This window comes from Lissotriton helveticus, chromosome 1_1 (assembly GCF_964261635.1).
Source record: "Lissotriton helveticus chromosome 1_1, aLisHel1.1, whole genome shotgun sequence".
NCBI classification, from domain to species: domain Eukaryota; kingdom Metazoa; phylum Chordata; class Amphibia; order Caudata; family Salamandridae; genus Lissotriton; species Lissotriton helveticus.
Genome location: NC_136057.1, coordinates 621097120 through 621116882, shown reverse-complemented (window position 1 = coordinate 621116882; position 19763 = coordinate 621097120). Strand labels below are relative to the sequence as shown.

At 46.7% G+C, this 19763-nt stretch overlaps 1 protein-coding gene across 18 annotated transcripts in view; it reads right to left on the bottom strand.

Annotated features, from left to right (window-relative positions):
- PPFIBP1 (PPFIB scaffold protein 1) overlaps positions 1–19763 on the bottom strand; it is a 978725-nt gene that overhangs the window by 797550 nt on the left and 161412 nt on the right. For all 18 annotated transcript variants that reach the window (XM_078674144.1, XM_078674143.1, XM_078674142.1 and 15 more), the window contains exon 2: positions 16974–17058. In XM_078674144.1, coding sequence (XP_078530270.1) covers positions 16974–17037 — 64 coding nt within the window. In that variant the 5' untranslated portion in view covers positions 17038–17058. The remainder of the gene's footprint in view (positions 1–16973; positions 17059–19763) is intronic.

The following is a 19763-nucleotide window of genomic DNA, read 5'->3' as shown; positions in this document are numbered from 1 at the left end:
CTATTTCTGTGATCGGGACAATCAGTGCTGCAGCCCACAAGTAGCATTTAAGCTACAGGATGTTGGTATATGACATACCACCTTAGAAGGAACTTACACGGAAATTAAATAGGTCAAGCGGGTATACACCAATTACACACATGGTTAGGGAAGAAGCACCAGCACCGTAGTCCCAATTAGCAGTGGCAAAATACTCAGAGTCCCATGGCCAACAAAAAGATTCAACAAAACATGGAGACAAAATGCAAAATGATTGGTGAAAGACCACGCTAAGGCTGACACGTTTAAGACGTGTGTCCCCTCACCCGAGAGTGGGGAGAGCCACTCAGTCTCTAGGGAGTTTTTTTCACTAAGGCGGAAAAACATGGCTAGACCATCAGCACTGGTGTAGTTTACTCCTGGTCTCTGTTCCACCCTGTAGGGTAATGGACCACCTCAACAGTTTGGGATTCTCACTCCTCATTTGCATGAGCCACCTGAGGTGTCTGGCACTCACATCCGGATTCAGACTGACCACAAACAAGTATGACCGCAGCTTCTTCAGTGCCCAAACCACAGCAAAAGCTTCTCTTTCTATTGCACTCCACCTTTGTTCCCTGGGGAGTGACCTCCTGGAGATGAAGGCTACCGGTTAGTTTAGGCCATCCTCATTAAGCAGAGATAAATTTGCCCAAATGCCATGCTCCAAGGCATCTGTCTGTACGATAAACTCCTTGGAGTAGTCAGGTGCCCTGAGCACAGGAGCTGTGCACAGGGCCTGCTTCAAGGAATCAAATGCAACTTGGCATGTCTCTGTCCAATTTACATTCCTGGGCTGCTTTTTTGAACTCGCCACAGTCAAAGAGGCCACAATGGTGCCATATTCCTTGACAAATCTCCTACAGTACCCCAGTGAGGGGTAGCTAGGCCAGGATAGTTTGTATCTTGACCTGAAGGGGGTTGCACCTTCCCCCGTGCCTACCATGTGTCCCACGTACAACACAGGCCTCTGCTCGATCTGGTATCTGGCACCTACTTGTCTTGATAGTCAGGCCTGCCTGTTGCAGAGCCCGAAGCACTCTCTGGAGGTGAAATAGGTGGCCCTTCCAGCTGCTACTGAAGACACCTATGTCACCCAGATAAACAGCAGAGAAGGCCTTCATACCAACAAGGACTTGGTTCACCAGCCACTGGAAGGTGGCAAGGGCGCTCTTTAATCCAAAGGATATCACTATAAACTGGGTGTGGCACTCTGGAGTGGAGAAGGCTGATGTTTCTTTTGATCTTACATCAGGGAACTGACAAATGGCCCTAACAGAGGGAGCAAACCTACTGTGATACTGGGCAGCCATCCCCAAAGCGATCAATCAACTCATCTGCCCGGAAGGTGAGGTGAGCATCAGTCTAAAGGCCTGATTACGACTTTGGCGGTCTGGGAGAGGGCTGCCATGCTAGCAACTACCAAAGACTAGTTTCCTCATTGTTTGGCAGGGGGGCGATTCAGCAGTCCTATTACAGTGCCTATTAAAAAAGCACCGTAATGGAAGCGCCTAAGGCCGTTACTGCACGGCATAGACAGCGAGGTCCATGGGGTGCAATAAAGTGGTTGCATGCAGACTGGGGGGTTCACCATGTGGCCCTCTGCATGCATCCCCACGCACACGGGCAAAAGGGGGCCTGTTTCCCCAACGCTATGAAAAAACTTAGGGTGTGGAAACTCGTAATATGCTTGGCGGTGCAGCAGCGGCACGTCAAGCATACTGCTTGCCCAGACCGCCGTAAGACTGCCAGGGATCGCGGATCCCTGGCAGTTGCGGCAGTCCCCTGGAGGTCTGACTGCTATACTTGTAAGACTGTAGTCAGACTGTTGGTGTGGTGGTTCCCTACCGCACTTCCACCGTGAGTTTGGCGGTCCTGTGGACCGCCAAACTCTTAACCTGCCCATAGTTATAGAATTTAGCCTCTATAATCCACAAAGTGAATCAGTTCAGGTGTGGTGACCAGCAGGGAAGCTTTTGGTACAAGAACCACAGGACTGGACAGGAGGCTACTGGAGGGTTACATCACCCTCAGCTCAAATATTTTGGATACTTCAGCCTTAATGCTGACCTCACTTTATCTGACAACCTGTAAGACTTATTCTTAACGGGGAGGCTGTCCCAGTGATCACAACATGGATACAAAGGTGGATAGCCCCAGGGACAATGGCGAACAGAGAGGAGCTCTCTCCGAACACTTGCTGGCAGTCCCTCTGTTGCTCAGAGTGGGTGAAAGAATTATTCCATCCACAGACCCATCTTTCTTGTGCAGACTAAGGTCAAGGAGAGGTTCACTCTCCTCTTCGACATCTGTGACCAGCAGCATTTCAATAAAAAGGCATCTATCTGCAGGTAGTCAGGCATTTTAAATAATCATGTTGGCACTGATGTTTGGAACCCAGCTCACTTGTGCTCAATTATTTCAACCTTGAATGAATTAAATTCTTGCTGGACCAGCCGGGACTCAAAGCTGGGACCACAGAGTCAAACACAGATTCCAACAGAGGGCACATTAGTCCAACGAGGCACCAGATCCAGTGCCCCCCAACATTCGGACTTCACCAGGGCCAGAGGTAAATTTACTGTTTCAGCGGTCCACTTTGTCTTGTACATTTTTAGCTCATGCGGTTTCCCATGTCTGCATACTGTAACTACCTTGGCGGCCAAATGACTTTCTTTGTCTATTTATGCTTATTCTTCTTCATATGACTACATATTATATGTAAAGCTCTCTAATACCTTCGGGAATAGCTAGCGCTATATAAAACTTATAAATAAAGCATATAAATAAATAACATGGACATTGTCGTAGCACAGATCCAATCAGGTATTCCTATCATCTATACATGAGTCTTGAGCACCACTTCCTTCCAGGTAGTGTGCTCAAGGCCATAACAAACCGTCCACAGGCATGGCAGGGCTCACTGCAACTTTCAGGAGACCTGACTCCCACTCCACACCCCTAAATTCAAATAGAAGTAGGGCCCCAGGATAGTGACCCTCCGTGTTGTCAGCCACCACAACCTGGTGGAATGCATTTGGAGTAAACTGCTCGGAGGAAAGCAGCTGACTCCTTAACATAGTCATATTGGCTTCTGTATCCCTCAGAGCCTCTACACCAGTGTTTCCCAAACTGGGGTCCGCGGACCCCCAGGGGTCCAAGACACATTCCCAGGGGGTCCGTAGGCAACAGTTTTAAAACCACCCAAAAGTTTCTTGTATAATTAGCAGCTTTCCAGCAACAATACAAGTGTCAAGATAATGCTTGTGATTAATGTACCTGCTGGAGCATGAGGAGAGTTTTGTTCAGTGGCAGCTTTGACTTAACTAATCTAGCACAGAGGGTTAATGTGCCTACTGCAAAGAACGTGCAACATGCATTTTAAAAGGCAGTATTTTATGTGCATAGGTTTGTGGTTACTGCTTTTGGCACAGAGATTCTTTCGTTACTGTGCACTTCATAAGTGACAATCGTAATGCAGCAGAGGGACCTTTAGACTGTCCTCAAAGAGCTGCTTGCAAAATGCATGGTACCAGTTGGAAAGTTATGTTTTTTCCCAGTTATTCGTTATCCTGATGCTGCTAAAAAGATTTATTAGGGTGGAAATACATTTTTAATAATGAAGTCAGCGCTAGCCACTGTGTTATGTTCTGAATACTGAGTTTGTGCTTTACCAGACCAAGCACTCTTTAAACATTTTATATACACACTGATTTACATGTATGATTCAATGTCTCTCTATGTGTGTGATGTAAAGTGTTCTGACATCCTACAATGGTATGAGAGATGCTATAAAACAAATGAAATATATGTGACAGAGGGGCTATTACTTCAATTTAAAATACTAAGGGCCAGATGTACGATCCGTTTTTAGATGCGCGAACGGGCACCTAAAACCTATTGGGCCATGTACATTGCCTATTTCGGGAGTCACAATTGGTTTGCGACACGCTAAATAGGTTTTGCAACTTGCTATTTGGAAGGGGCATTCCCTTTCAAATAGCGAGTCTCAAAACCATGGACAAAGGTTTTGCAGTCGCAAAACACTCGCAATTACCTCGGGACCTCTGCCTGCCCTTAGAAAATGAAAGGAAAACGTTTAATTTTCAGTTTTTTTTAATGCATGGTAAACGCGCTGCATTTTTTAAAAAGCTGCTTTATTTAAAAGCAGTCCCAGACATGGTGGCCTGCAGAGCCCAGCAGGCCACCATATCTGGGAGGGCTGGCATTCCCAATGGGCTCGCAAATTGCGAGAGGCTCATTAATATTAATGAACCTCGCAATTTGCGACCCCATTGGGAATCCCAAACAGTGTTAAACACACTGTTGTACATTTCATTTAGCAACTCGCAATTTGGACTCGCAATGTGTCGCCAATTGCGAGGCGCTAAATGAAATGGTCGTACATCTGGCCCCAAAATCCTTAGTACTTTGAGTATTTGTTTTGTGTGCACACGTGTGTATTTTTTTCGAATTACTCTTTTAATATTTGAAATTTAACTCCTACAAGTTGCTTGGGGGTCCCCAGCTTCCAGTGGTGACTTCATGGGGGTCCTCAGGAGTCAAAAGTTTGGGAACCACTGCTCTACACCTTGCCCATTGATGTTGACTGACTGCTTATATTATTAGAGGGCACATGGATCTTAGGAACCATCACACTGTCACCCAGGGACACTAGGGTAACCTAACTAAACTCACCCACAATAACAGGGACAAAGTCCTCCCCAAGTACTACACTCACCAACCCTGGGACCTTTCCTCCAGTGCTCTTTTTGGACGCATTGAGTCCCCCTTGTAGTGTCCATACTGACTCGCACTCATAGCACTTATCGGGCTGAGTTGTTTGGGGGCTTGAAGAGAATTCCTCTTTATCTCCACGCCCACCCTTCTTCTGGTGAAAACATAGACCACCCTTTTGGGAAGAGCATTTATTTCTGTAACAATTATCAGTAAGTGAGTATTATTTATTTATTTATTTTGTGCATTTATATGGCGCAACAGCTAGCCGGAGGGTTTCCCGGCGCCTTGGATTTAATTAAAAAGACTGCGTCTTAAAGGAGGAAGAACTACTGATCAAAAAGCCAAGATTTAACTCCCCTACGAAATTTAAGGTAGTTTGATTCCAGCCGCAAGTTAAGGGGAAGGGTATTCCACAAAACAGGGGCCAGGTAGGAAAAAGAGCGTCCACCCATGCGTACTCGCTTAACTCTAGGAACAACAAATTTGGCTTGCGTCATGGATCGGAGAGCTCGTGAGGGTGTATATTTCAAGGCCAATCTACACAAATAGGAGGGGGCCTCATTCGTACTGATCTTAAACATAAAGCAGAGTGCTTTAAATTTCACTCTGTTGGTGAGTTTCAGCCAATGTAATTTCTTCAGATGGTCAGATATACTGGTACGTCCTGGGAGATGAAGAAGCACCCTCGCTGCGGCATTCTGCACAATCTGCAGACGATTAACAGTGCCTTTATTGGCTCCTAGGAGGAGGATGTTTCCATAATCCAATCGAGACCCTATTAAGGCCTGCATTACAGTCCGTTGTGCCCCATCAGGCAGTTGCCACAGAATTTTCCTTAACCATTTAAGGATGGCAAAACAAGTTGCGGCCGTTTTAGTAACATGGGCACACATCGACAGTTTGTTGTCAATAATTATGCCCAAATTACGGGCCGATTGGACCGCAACTGGGGGCGGGCCCATTTCGACTGGCCAGTAAGTGGGGCCCCATAAGTTCTTCTGATTGCCAAAGATAAGAAGTTCTGTTTTTTCAGCGTTCAGTTTTAATTTATTATCATAAAGCCAGTTAGCCATTTTCAAAAGTCCAGAACGAATGGGAGAGGAATCAGATTTGTCCGTCGATGCTAAGGAAAACACCAATTGCGTATCATCCGCATAGGAATAAATAGTAAGGCCCATTTCTTCCGCAACCTTAGCTAATGGGGTAACGTATATATTAAATAAAATTGGGCTCAATATGGAGCCCTGAGGTACCCCATAAAAAGATTTATGAATGTCAGAGGAATTATTTTTTGAGAAGACTTGGAAAGTACGGTGGAACAGAAATTGTTCCAGCCATCTCAGGGCATCGCCTTGTATTCCGATATCCTCCAACAAGTGAATCAAGATCTGGTGGGAGATGGTGTCAAAGGCGGCACTCAAGTCTAAAAGAATGAGTGCCGCTGTACCCCCTCCATCTAATTCCTTGCGGATGGTCTCAGTGACTCCCAGTAGGGTAGATTCCGTAGAGTGTCCCTTCCTAAAACCAGACTGTGAAAAATGCAGCCGATTGTTGTCATTGACAAATTTGGATAGCTGGTTGTTGACATGCTTTTCCAGAACCTTCGAGCAAATAGGTTGCAGTGATATTGGTCGAAAGTTTGAGAGAACTTCCGCGTCCCCCCCTGCTTTTTTTAGCAGAGGGACGACCTTAGCATGCTTCCAGTCATCTGGAATTACAGCCTCCGCTAATGAAGCATTTAGTAGAGATCTGATTACGTCCAGAATGAGAGGATCCAGCTGCTTTAAAATGGACGCAGGAAGAGGGTCCAGCGGAGAACCAGATTTTATGCTCTTAAGGATATTTACAAAAGTCAACATGTCCATGGGTTGCCACTCTGTTAGCACATTCATCTTGGAGGTTACCATGTGAGTTTTCTCGCCAGAGAGGGAGGTATTATTTATGGGCACTGTGTCCTTTTCCTTATTACTACTAAACTGAGAATAAATATTGGTAATTTTCTCATTGAAATAATTGGCTATATTATTGCATCATAGGGTAGATAGGATCGGTGGTTCTGGTTGGGAGGCTGCTCCAGCCAAATTTTTTAAAACTTTAAAAAGAGTACCAGAGTTACTCTGTGCTGCTAAAATAGTAGTTTTAATATGAATCCCCTTAGCTGTTTTACAAGATAAATGGTAAGCGTTGAGCGCTTGCTTGTAAATCTCTTTGTTGGTGGAATTATAGTCTTTCCTCCACAGCCTCTCTAATTTTTTGCAGTGTCTTTTTTCATCACATAATTTTTGAGAGAACCATGGGGCTGGAGGGTGACAGGAAGTGCGTTTGCTTAATGTAAGAGGAGCTACAGTCTGTGCAGCAGTCGCTAGCCAGGTATTGATGATTTTATAGTCACCAATTCTAAGATTACTTAAGGCAATGTTAGGGCTTGAATGAGTAAGCTGAGTGTTTAGATCATCCATACTAACTCTTTGCCAGTTCCGAAACCTTTCTTCTGATCTAACCAAGTTTTTTGTACTATGAGCCCAGATGGTGAAATGGGTGAGAAAGTGATCTGACCATAATATCGGAATGGCAGGTCTACAAATTATTTGGTTAAAATTTGTGAGGATCGGATCTAATAGGTGGCCCGCAGAGTGCGTAGGACCATTATTCCTCAAATGTACATTAAGTGCTTCTAAGTCTGCGAGGAAGTTGAAGATCATGGGACAACTACTATCCTCCAGATGCAGATTCAAATCTCCGAGGATGGAGAACATAGCGGCCTCCATCGAAAGTGGGGCAAGCAGGTCAGGCAGGGCTGACATCCAATCACCAGCCGCTCCAGGTGGTCGATAAATCAGAATACCCGAGAAGGTAGTTTGGGGTGTTAAGGAAAGTTTAAAAAGGCCGGCTTCACAATCGGGCCAATCAAGTTTTGTCCATTTGCATTGATAGCATTTTTTTAATATTATCCCTATGCCACCTCCGACTTGATTAACTCTATCTCTCCTTACTATAGCATAATTAGGAGGAAGAGCTGAGGCAATATCTGGCCCTGAACTATCATTCAGCCAAGTTTCTGTTAAGAAAAGAGCATCTGGCTGTACATCAGTTAAGAGATTAAAAAGATCCTCTTTATGCTTAGGCAATGACCTACAATTAGTGGTAAGAAAATGGAACTGTTTGTCACAGACAATGTCCACGACGGCAGTCTTAATCTGTGCATTCCCATTTTCCCCAGTAATGCCTAAGTGCATATGTGAAGGGGAAAACATACACAGAGCAACAAGCTGTGGTATTGTCTAGAAGGAATGGCTCTTGGTTCAGACAGTGTTGAGGTCTGAGTCTGAGTAGCTCCTCACTAGAATAACCCTGAGCAAATCGCAAACGGGCAGGGGAAATGGCCCCTTGCCCCGTCCTGGCGCGGACGGGCGCAGACGGGCGCAGACGGGCTTGCCCTTGGCGCGCCTTCGGCGCGCCGCCGGCGCGCCCGCTGCGCTCGACCGCTGCGCGACGATCCCATACCAGTTTAAATGGTGTTTCTGCAAGGTAGTTCCCGCCCCCCGACCTCTGCCCCGTGACTCGAACCTAGTCCCGCCTACGCTCCCTCCACGTCAAGCGGGAGAACCCGTGGTGGAACGGGGAGCCGGCGGACTGGTCGGTGGGCGTTAAAAGAGGTGAGGTTTAACACATTACAAAGTCAATAACACTTTAAAAACATAAGCAGCGTTTTTGTGATTTTAAAAAATAGCTGTTTAAAAAATGCTCGTGCCTCCTTAAGGTTTCAGTGCAGTTCAGGTGTGCAAATCAGCAGATTATCGTTAATCAAAACCCGCCACCTCGCACCCTTAGCAAACATTAAATCCAGCGAGTGCCTCCGAGATCCACTCCTAAATGGTGGTTCTGCAGGGTAGTTCCCGCCCCCCGACCTCTGCCCCGTGACTCGAACCTAGTCCCGCCTACGCTCCCTCCACGTCAAGCGGGAGAACCCGTGGTGGAACGGGGAGCCGGCGGACTGGTCGGTGGGCGTTAAAAGAGGTGAGGTTTAACACATTACAAAGTCAATAACACTTTAAAAACATAAGCAGCGTTTTTGTGATTTTAAAAAATAGCTGTTTAAAAAATGCTCGTGCCTCCTTAAGGTTTCAGTGCAGTTCAGGTGTGCAAATCAGCAGATTATCGTTAATCAAAACCCGCCACCTCGCACCCTTAGCAAACATTAAATCCATGGAGGACAGGTGCTCACTATTCAATGGCACATTATAAAACCACACTCACCTGCCCACACATATACATCTTGAATTAATTATCAAAAACCCAATTGCCTGGGGACCTGCTAGGAGGTCGTTCCCTGCTTTCCGGGGGAGCACCACAGGACACCCGAGGGCTCCGGCTCCAGTGGGGAGCGCGGTGGATGCTCCTCCCCCACAAGAGACTGCATCTTGTGGCGCAGTCGGCGAGGGAAGAGGCCTGCATTCATCCGACCGGCACAGACTGGGAGATGTTGGTGTCTGCGGCCGGCAGGGTCGACCCGATCCGGCATGGAGTGGCACTGCTGCTGAGGGGAGATCAGAGAGCATGTTTCACACCAGCGACCATACAAGGTGGGAGAGACATTGCAATTGCCTCTGTGCTGCGTCTCGCTGCTGCAACCGCCCTCCCCTCCTCTCACCTTTCCCTTTACCGGATGGCCGTGCGGGTGAGAGAGCGCGGCCTGCCGCCCCGGCGCTGCCTAGCTGTTGTCTGGCCCTCTGGAGGTCGGGGATCCGGATTGGGCTGAGGTGGTGTGGGGCCTTCGCTCTGAGACCCCATCCAAAGCTCTGTGGCCTGGCCTGGTCTTGAGGAGGCCCGGAAAAGATAGCTGATTTCCCTCCACAAATCTTGCTTGCAGACCCGCACTCGCCGGACTAGCCGCACTCTGTGACGACCTACATGGGCACACCGGAGAGACACGTGGAGCTTCACTGCTCTAGACGCTGCCCCGCCTGGGACCTCAGCTGAATCATATACCATGGTGGCCATCCCCCATGCCCGGGGCCCTCGAAGATGGGCAAGGGTGGACCCGGGGGCACAGGCACCAAACAGGGCACAATCGATCAATTCACAACGCCCGCCAGGGGGGGGCACGGATGGGGGCGCTACTGCTCCCGATAATGTGGCCCTCCTGGCTGCAATCAATCATGTGAGGGATAGGTGCAGTGGGGTCTGAGGTCTCCTTTGTACGCCAGGATCTCCGCAAAGCAGTGGACCGCATTACTAAGGCCGAAACCTGGGTCTCGACGTTGGAGGACACGGTGTTCACCCTCCAAAAAAAAGTGAACAAGCTCACTGTGGTTTCGCAGGAGCTGGCCTCCAGGGTAGAAGATGCAGAGGGACATGCAAGGTGCAACAATCTGTGCTTTGTATGCCTGCCGGAGGGTGGCTCAATGACCAATTTCATCGCCAAATGGCTCACGGACATCTTGCCAAAAGATCTTCTCTCTTCGTTCTTTGTAGTGCAACTGGCCCACCGAGCCTTGACACAAAAACCTCCACCGGGTGCGGCCCCCAGGCCAGTCATAGCCAAAATCATGAACTATGCTGACCAAGACGCAATTTTATGATTCGCCAGAACTCACAAAGACGGCCTCCAGCATGACTCTCACTCATTCTGGTGTTCCCGGATTACACACGCCTGGTCCAGCAACAGCGCCAATCCTTCACAGCTACGAAGCGCCGGCTGCCTGAGCTGAACTTGCAATACATTTTGCTGTATCCAGCCAGGATGCGTGTGATCTACAACTCCAAATCCTTTTTCTTTGACACTCCCGAGGCAGTTTTCACATGGACAGATGAATGCCCTCAACTGAGACCTAACTCTCCGCCTGTAGTAGACTGACTCCTCTCGTAGCTCACTTAGTCAACGTCCACATAAATCCCAAAAAAACGACACGGTTCCGGATCAAGCAGGAGATCGGCGAGTCCGGAGCGGCCACCTTGACGATCCAGAAGCCATGTTCACACTCAAACCGCAAGTTGACTTGTGACTGGTCTATCCAGAACCCTTTCCTTATTAGTCTCCTCTGGGTGGGCGAGGGGCACGGCCATGGGACTGTGAAGCCACAGACTTATTGTGCCCCTTTGTTGTGTATGGGTGCGGGGTGGCAAGGGATCCTTTGGTGAGGATATGGGGGGGGGGCCGCATTGGGGTTCTCCTGTGTCACATACCGCAACAGTTACTCCTATTTCTTGGCAGTGTCGGGTGGGGGGTTGGGGGTATGTGGAAATTTGGTTTTGTTGCGTTTGAGTTAACATGTTCTTTTTCGCAGGCAGGCCATGCTCTCCGTGCTCTTTTACATGTAACTTCGAGGGGTGTTAATGTCAGGTGATACTACTCTGGTTGGTGATCTAACCGTAGTGTCTTGGAATGTCAGAGGTCTTCTTAACCAGGTAAAACGAGGTGAAATCTTGCGCTAAGCAAAAAGATATGGGGCTGACATCCTACTCTTACAGAAAACCCACTTATTAGGCAGCAAGACCCCTGTCTAGCTCGATTTGGTTTCCATCATGTGTACCACTCTGATTTTACTCTGGGTTCCAGAGGGGTGGCTAGTCTCATCCACCACAGGGTCCGATTTCAATACATTACACATCAGGCGGATTCGGGAGGCCGGTTCCCCTTTGTCACATGCACATTGTCCGGGGAGCGGGTCACCATAGGCAGTATTTATGCGCCTCCCCCTCTGGGAACTGCATTTATTGATAAACTGTTGGCAACATGGGGCGAGGCACAGGAAAACTTGACCCTACTAGGGGGCGACTGGAATGACACCATGGGACCACTGGACCATCAGTGTAGCCCAGACATCACACCTTTACAGGGCCAGACTAAGCTGCATACCTTAGTCGATACCTTTGGATGTGCTGACGTACGGCACAAATGTCATCCCACCGAACTTAATTTTACTTATCTTTCCGCGATGCATGGGTCTCAATCGCGATTGGACTATTTCTTTGCCACACGGATACATCTTCATAGGTTCTCCCACGTGACCAGCCAGCCCTGCGGGCTTTCCGATCACTCTCCGATTAGTTTACAGTTCCACACTCACTTCCGTAACCCCCCCTTTCGGTGGCGGATGTCACCATGGCACCTACGGGACCCGGCGTACCAGGATATGCTCCACACAGCGGTCACTACATACTTGGAAGATAAATGCCCCACTGCCCCCTCTCGGAGTATTCTGTGGGAAGCCCTAAAACCGACTGTACGCAGTGTTGAGATTAGTTATCGTACGAATGAAAAGCGGGCGCGACGGGAGCAGTTAAGAGGCTCTAGAGTCACCTCAAACGACATTGGCCTCCCAGCTCAATACCGATCCAAACCCTATTATTCGTGGAATCTGCTGCATGTGCAACAGGATCTTTGGCAACATCTTATGGGCGAAGCAAAGGAGATCTGGGAGGCGTCACAGCACCAAATCTATCAATGGGAAGATAAGTCCAGTAAGACGCTCCATAGACTTTGCAAAGCGGAAGAGTCCCCGGCGGTTGTCCCTGCTATTCGCGGTACCAACGGGTCCCTTCACACGACACCACAGGGAGTCGCTGCGGAATTTGCTAGGCACTTTACTGCCCTCTATACCAGACACAAACAAATTTCACCGGACTGATTGCTGAATTCTTGGTAGATATTCCTCCCTGCCGTCTCCCTGATCATCTTCGTGAACAATTGGAGGCTCCTATTACAACTGATGAGCTTACTGGGGCCCTCAACGCGCTCCATCCTGGTTGCACTCCCGGGCCTAATGGGTTCCCAATGGAATTCCTAAGGCAGAACATACACACCTTAGGCCCCACCTATTGTAGCCCATCCAGGAGGCTGCAGAGTCCGCCATTCTGCCAAGGGACTGGCGCCACGCAGAAATTGTACTCTTTCATAAGCCTGGCCGACTCCCGGATGACCCCTCCTCGTATCGCCCCATCTCCCTTATAAAGTTTGAACCAAAACTATTGGGGAAGGTGTTGGCTGATCGCCTGCGGAGTTGTATCGGTGAACTGATTCACCAGGATCAGTCGGGCTTTATGCCACAGAGGGCATCTAGGCACAATATCTGATGGGTACACAATGCCATGGCGGAAGCCCGACCCTGGGCCGACCGGCCGCCTTGCTTCTTGCCGACAGACAAGGCATTCGACTCCCTGAGCTGGGTGTATTCATTCCAGCTCCTCGAGGTGATAAACTTTGGGCCTCGCTTCTTGGCTTACGTGCGCCTGCTCTACACGGAGCGGACAGCGTTGGTCTGGGTTGCGGGGCATCACTCACAGCCTTTCCCTATCTAGCGGGACACTAGACAGGGCTGTCCCTTGTCCCCATTATTGTTTGCTCTTGAGCCCATGATGGCATGGGTTAGGAGCGACCCGGTCCTTCGGGGGTTCGACTGGTCCCGATCGTGCTCGGACCGTATAGCTTTATACGCGGACGATGTCCTCTTTTTCATGACTCATCCTTGGTACTCGGGACCCAGTATATTGGAAATCCTCAGGGTTTTTGGGGGAACCTCGGGCCTCCATGCTAACCCTGCCAAATCTATATTTTTCCTGGTATGCGGGCATCAGAGAAGTGACACCTGGGCATCGCAACTTTCCCAGGCGACTTATGGCTTCAAATATCTCGGCATGGGCATGCAATATTACTCCGCTATTGGCTGGCCTTAACAGAACCCGCCGTGTGGTCTTCTCTCCCTATATGGGCGCTCTGCCATTTTTAAAATTGTGTCGCTGCCCAGTAGCCTGTATTGCCTCCAGAACTACCCATACCCCATTCCACACTCACTGTTCCCACAAGTTGCAGCCATACTAAATAAATGTATGTGGAACGGTGGAGCGATCAGAGTGGCGCTCTGTACATGTACACAATCCACATATTGCGGAGGTATCGCCGCAGCAGATATTTATGCCTATTACGTAGCATCCCATATTCTGGTAATAAACAAATGGTGGTATAGCTCTCCAATGGATCCAGCATATTTGGCTGAACATGCTGCAATAGATCAGGTCCCACTCCTCCACCTATTGTACAGTTCCGTTTGTCTCGATCGTTTACCACCGGCTGGCAGGGTGGTGATACAACTCTGGCGGGCTAAGACCCGACAGATGGGCTGGCAGGGGACATTTACTCAAATGACTCCCTTATGGCACAGCGCATACCTCCGATCCATGACATCTTTGAATGGATTTAAAGGTTGGGACAGCGTCGGGATCCCGCCCCTCGGTGATGTAATGCATGGCACCACAATGAAATCATTTCAACAACTTCAGGATGATTTTGATTTACACAAATGTTATACGTTCCTTCAACTCTGACACGCACTTCTACACCAGATCCGTACCTTAGAATGCCTCCCTGAGTTTCAGCCCCTAGAGGGCCGGTTGCTTACAGGAGACCTAGGATCCCACAAGATCAAACAGGTCTATCAGACACCGACAACCCATACACCCACCACACTGGACAAGACACGGCTTGCATGGCAGGCAGATATACCCGAAATCACTAATGATGACTGGGCCGAAGCCATCGCCAGCCCCAGGGTTGCGGCGGTTTCCATGCGTTTTCGGCTTATCCAATTTAAATATTTACATTGCGCATATTAAACTAGGGTACGCCTTTGGCGGATGGGCGTTATTCAGTCTCCCATGTGCCTGAGTTACGATAGGGAGGAGGGGACATTACCTTCACACGGTCTGGAGCTGCTCGGCAATACAGCTGTTTTAGCGCCGAATAAGATCATACCTCCATCAAGTGCTGTCATGGGATCTCCCACTTGACCCTCACCTTTTCTTGTTACATTCCACGGAGGATATCGGGGGGAACAGATATAAGCAGCACCTTTTTTTTTTTTACTTCTCACGGTGGCCAAGAGGGACATAGCGCAAATGTGGAAGGCAACATCGCCCCCGACCATGGGCAAGTGGAAGACTGAGCAGGAAAAATGTAGCAGAAATATGGTGTTGGCATGAGCTAATTATACGCCTTTCTTGCCTTGGTGGGGCTGCGACCCCTACAAATTGCAAAATAACCAAATAAAATGCATTAAAAAAACAACAATTGCCTGCTGCCTGCCAGTTTCTCCTCAATATTCAGGCCTTCTTCTTTTCTGACAGACATTTCTCAATATGGGCCCGAAGCTGCCACCATCCTGGACACTTAAAATAGCACCTACAGAAATCTTTTTGTACCCAAAGCTTACCATTTGCTTTATATATCTATCCCTACCAAGATCCTTATTAAATTAGTAGATCACCAAAGGTTTCTTGGTTCAGATAGATAATATTTGACTAATGCCTCACTCAGTTCCTTCTCTTCAAAGTAATAACTTTCTATCACTCCGCTCTGATAAGTTTTTCTTCTTTCTGCCATTGCTCAATCTGGTCTCTTTCACTCCCTGAGGTGGAATGGCCCAGTGCAGTCAACAAATCGGATGCCTCCAAAGAAGCAATGCTGCCTTTTATTTATGGACTCCCCATGTAGGTCCCACAAACTCAGGGTCTGTTGTACATTCAGTCAGGCATAGTCACCAGAAAGTGCATACCAACAGACACAGAATGTGTCTGCCAATGTACGTAGACTCTATTAATTGTTAGGATAGCGGGTACACAGGGCAGCTTGTGAGAGAGGTCTCTGAGGACACACTGCAATCCATGAGCCTTCAGCCACTTCCCCATCCTCGGTTACAATCTTGAGTGCTGCTTGATGTAACCTTTAGGAAGGAGCATAATGGTTCTAAGCGTTCAGCACAAACAAATACAAAAGGCTGCCTATAGCTTTCACAGGACTTGCTGAGGATCCAGCAATGACTGACTAACGTCTTAAAAGACTGCCCAGCCTTGCATGGCAGTCCCTGCTAGGAGAAATAAAATACTCAACAAAATGTTTCAATCTTTTAGGGTCAAACAGTACACATATCCCTCTATCACAACATCTGATGCCTCCACTATAGGAGAGGTGAAGACTGGCTATTAATAGGTGCGTCAGATGTTAAACAAAACAAAACAATTAGAAAACTCACACTAAGGGGTGTGATGTACCACTAATTACATGGTCTCCTCAGAAACAAATATTATGTAATGGGAGAGGGTCTTGAGGATTTTACAGTTCTGTTGCTCATCTTCAGCCAGCATGGCACTCTTCATAATATAACGACTGCAGCAGGAGAGGTGGTAATTGAGGAAATACAACCATATGCTTAGCACTTAGACAAACCAGGAGAAAAATAACTAAACAACCTTTAGAATTGCCCTTGATCGCCGTCGCTCGAGATCCACCAATTCATCACAGAGGAGAAATAAGGAAAGTAATATGTCAAGTGGTCTAAATCTTTGTTTTTAGGATTATTGTCTGGCACCACAATCTGTTTGACTGCTTAAATCTATTTGATCTATAAGGAATAAAGTACCCCGACAATTTATTATAAGGATATTGCAAGTCACCAAGGGGTTTCATAACCATATTGAGGAACGAGGTTGAAAGCAGAGTTCCTTTATAAGGTTATGAACTCCGAGGAGAATTACAATCTTTTCATGTACAGCAGGGGTACTTTACACCATATAATACATGGTCACACCATCAGCGTTCCCACAAACCACTTAAAATCTTGGTGCATAGCTCTTTTAGAAATACAGAGAATGTTTGCAAACATCAAGAATAAAAATAAAACCAGTAGTGCAAAATTAAATAAATCAAAATCCGGTTAGGTATTTGTTATCAAATATATTAGAAACAGTTCAATAGAAGTAAGGTTTTGTATGTTTTTTTTTTCTAAGCTGCAGTAACTTAGAACGTGTACAAAAGCGCATAAAGATTCGAACTTTTCTATAAATATTTAAGGAATGCAAAAAATAATCTTTCTTTCTGGTAGTCATTGTAAGATAAATAAAATATAGAGCAGAAGAAAGAAGAGCAACGTTTCAATGTCACTGCTTTAATAAACAGCTGCTCCGTGACTGGACTTGCTTTTCACCTCAACATCTTTTCTTTATATTCAGCGACTTGGTACTTCACTAGTCACCCATAATAAAGAAATTTGAGGCGTGCTTTTATACAGGGTTTGCAGATTTCCATGTATTACAATGTTATTGACCATTGAGTCTGAATACATTTTTAATAGACTAATATATTAGAAACTAGATATAAACACCTTTTAAAGCCAACACTAATGTATGGGAAACATATCTTTTAAAAAATAGCACTATTTTACCTGCTATGATGCCATCCATCTGTTCCAAAGCAGCTGCCAGCATGTCACTTGCGTCACTCATCATGTTGACTTTCCAAAGAAATCACTGTAACAACGAAATAAGATATATATATATATAATTATATTGACAAGTCCAGCACTTTGCAACAAGTATTTTGTTATGTCAATTTTCCTTTTAACCCCTTGGCTGCTGCCGTCGGCCAACGGTCGTCACGTGCACTACCTTGGTAGTGCTGCGAACGTCCGCTGGCAGACGGTGCCCCATCCGTTTTTCGAACGTTCAGCACTGGAGCTGAACGTTCGATGCAGCCAAGGTGTTAAAGGGCATGTTTATGTACACACTTCTCTGTCTGACACCAATACCCACAAAGACCTCCACAACACCAGACCTGCCTACATGAACCACCGCCTCTCGTTCCACGCACCCAAATGATCCCTCTGCTCAGCCCACCTCTCCCTTGCTTCGGTACTACGCATCAAGGAGACCAGAACAGGAGGGCGTTCCTTCTCATTCCTCGCAGCCAAGGCATGGAACACCCTCCCTCTCCACCTCCGACATACATCAGCACTCATCCCAAGGTCTGAAAGGACCTCAAGACGTGGCTATTCGACAAATCTCCGTGAACATCCAGCCCCCTCACAGTGCCTTGAGACTTTTTTGGGTGAGTAGTTGCGCTTAACAAACCCTTGATTGATTGATTGAAAAGATGCTTTCTTGCTATAGACATTCTAGAATTCTACTTTTGCTCACCACTGTTGTGCATTTGCCACAATTGGATGCCAGGAGCCTGTGCTCTTGACACTCGCAGAGCTAAGTCTGGTCTTTGGATCTTGGTTGGACTTTGTCGTACATCAGGTATGCTATCTTACAGGTCGAAGGGAGGGGAGACCTATATAAATTGAGCCTGTTCAATTCCAATTCTCCTACTTGCAATAACTATCTTCACTTTTGCAGTTGATGTATGCCTCTCAGTTTCACAACTGTAACCAACACTCTTTGAAGCCAGTTGCATCACATGCAGTCCTGATGATTTGGGCAACAACACAATGCGATCTGCATCAATCAAGCCCTTATGCGCTCCAAACTAGCTTCCTTTGAAGTCACACTTACTCTGGGAGAATCTAGCTGCTTCCTACCCCACCCCACTCCCTGGAAGCCTCCTGTGCAAACACACTTGATTCACGACTTCTGCCAATTCTCATAAATCATCATTCTCGTCGTCAGGACATCATTCACAAATGATGAAACTAACATCATATCACCATACTTTTGCCGTTTTGGAATTTAAAGTGTACTGTTTACGACCCATCTCTTGCCTACATTTAAGCTTGAAGAATATTCCCACACACTCGTATCGCTTGTGGGTGTGTTTTTCGAAAAACGTAGGGCACACTTCCGAGTTGGCTTCACCAAACCGATACTACCAAACAGTCGACAGATAACTGGTATCCAAACTAGCTGCCTTCCAGGGTAGCAATGCGTGGTTTGTTTACTGTTCGCGTGAGGTTATTTCAATTCAACATACGTAGCGTTTAGGCGATTATGGAGACTGGTAAATCACCTACCTGTGGCTCTGCGCCTACTGAATGGGGAGGGGGGGAATCCCCAATTGTTGGAAGAGGGTAGTTTGGGGCTGGTATACCGAGTGAGTTTGGGAACAATCACTCACATTTAAGAGTGTTCCCTAGCTCCCCTTTAGCTCCTTCCCATCCCAGAAAAGGTCATTAATGTACGCTTGACAAGAATAGGAGTAAAACATACATGACAGCAAGGGACGATCCCACCCCCCTCTAAAGAAGGAGAAAAAGTGGGGGATGGGGAAAGAGTTTCTTCATACGTGGGAAAACAATTTTCCCCCGTAGAAGAAAAGCAACATGTTTAAAAGTTTCAACGAGTGAATTTACACTGACTGAGAAGACATACGATTGTATATTTGTTGCTGCAAAAACAGAATCCCTAAATGTTTGTTAGGCGTCTGCCTGGAAAACATCAATTGTTGCAGACCTACCTATTGTAAACTGGTGTTAATTATTTACAGTTTTAAATATGCATCATGCAAGGTCAGACCTGCAAGTTGACTTATGTGACTATAATAGTGGGTACGCGTTTTTATAGTGCTCATTAGGGTTTTGCACTTTCTTCCTGGCTTTTGTTTCTTTTTAATATTGGTATACATAAAACTTTTCAAATTATACATGAAAGAAATGTCATATAAAGTGGTCCTTAAAAACGGCAGCAAATGTTACCAAAACTGTTTATAATTTAACTGTTTGTCCAAGGTGCAACCATTTCTTGAGAACATTATATTTTGAAAGCAAACACACTGCGTAATAATTTAACAAAATGGTCTACAACCATCCTGTTTTAGTGTTGCAAGTTATTTGTGGCTACATTTTATTTCGAATGCAAACAATCATCAATCTTGCTTTGTTTCTTCTCTATGGATTTGCATACTATCAAGGGAGCAGGCTAGGGGCATTATAAACAGTCACAAAGTTATATTTTGCAATGCTACATAGAATCACTGTCAGTAAAGCAAGTTGAACGTATTGCTCACTGCATTTCCTAACAGAGATTGCGGATACAAGTCTATATATAGATGTATATATCCCCTCTGCAGCTTCATCCTCTTTCTCACAACCATACAATGACACTGTAACTGTCAAATGGTTTATGCTGCATGTACCTGCCCACGGGACAAAAACATAAATACTTGCTATTGATCTCAAACAATATGTACTGGAGTCAGGCAATAGGAATTCCCCACCTTTGAAGGGGGTTATGTTGTG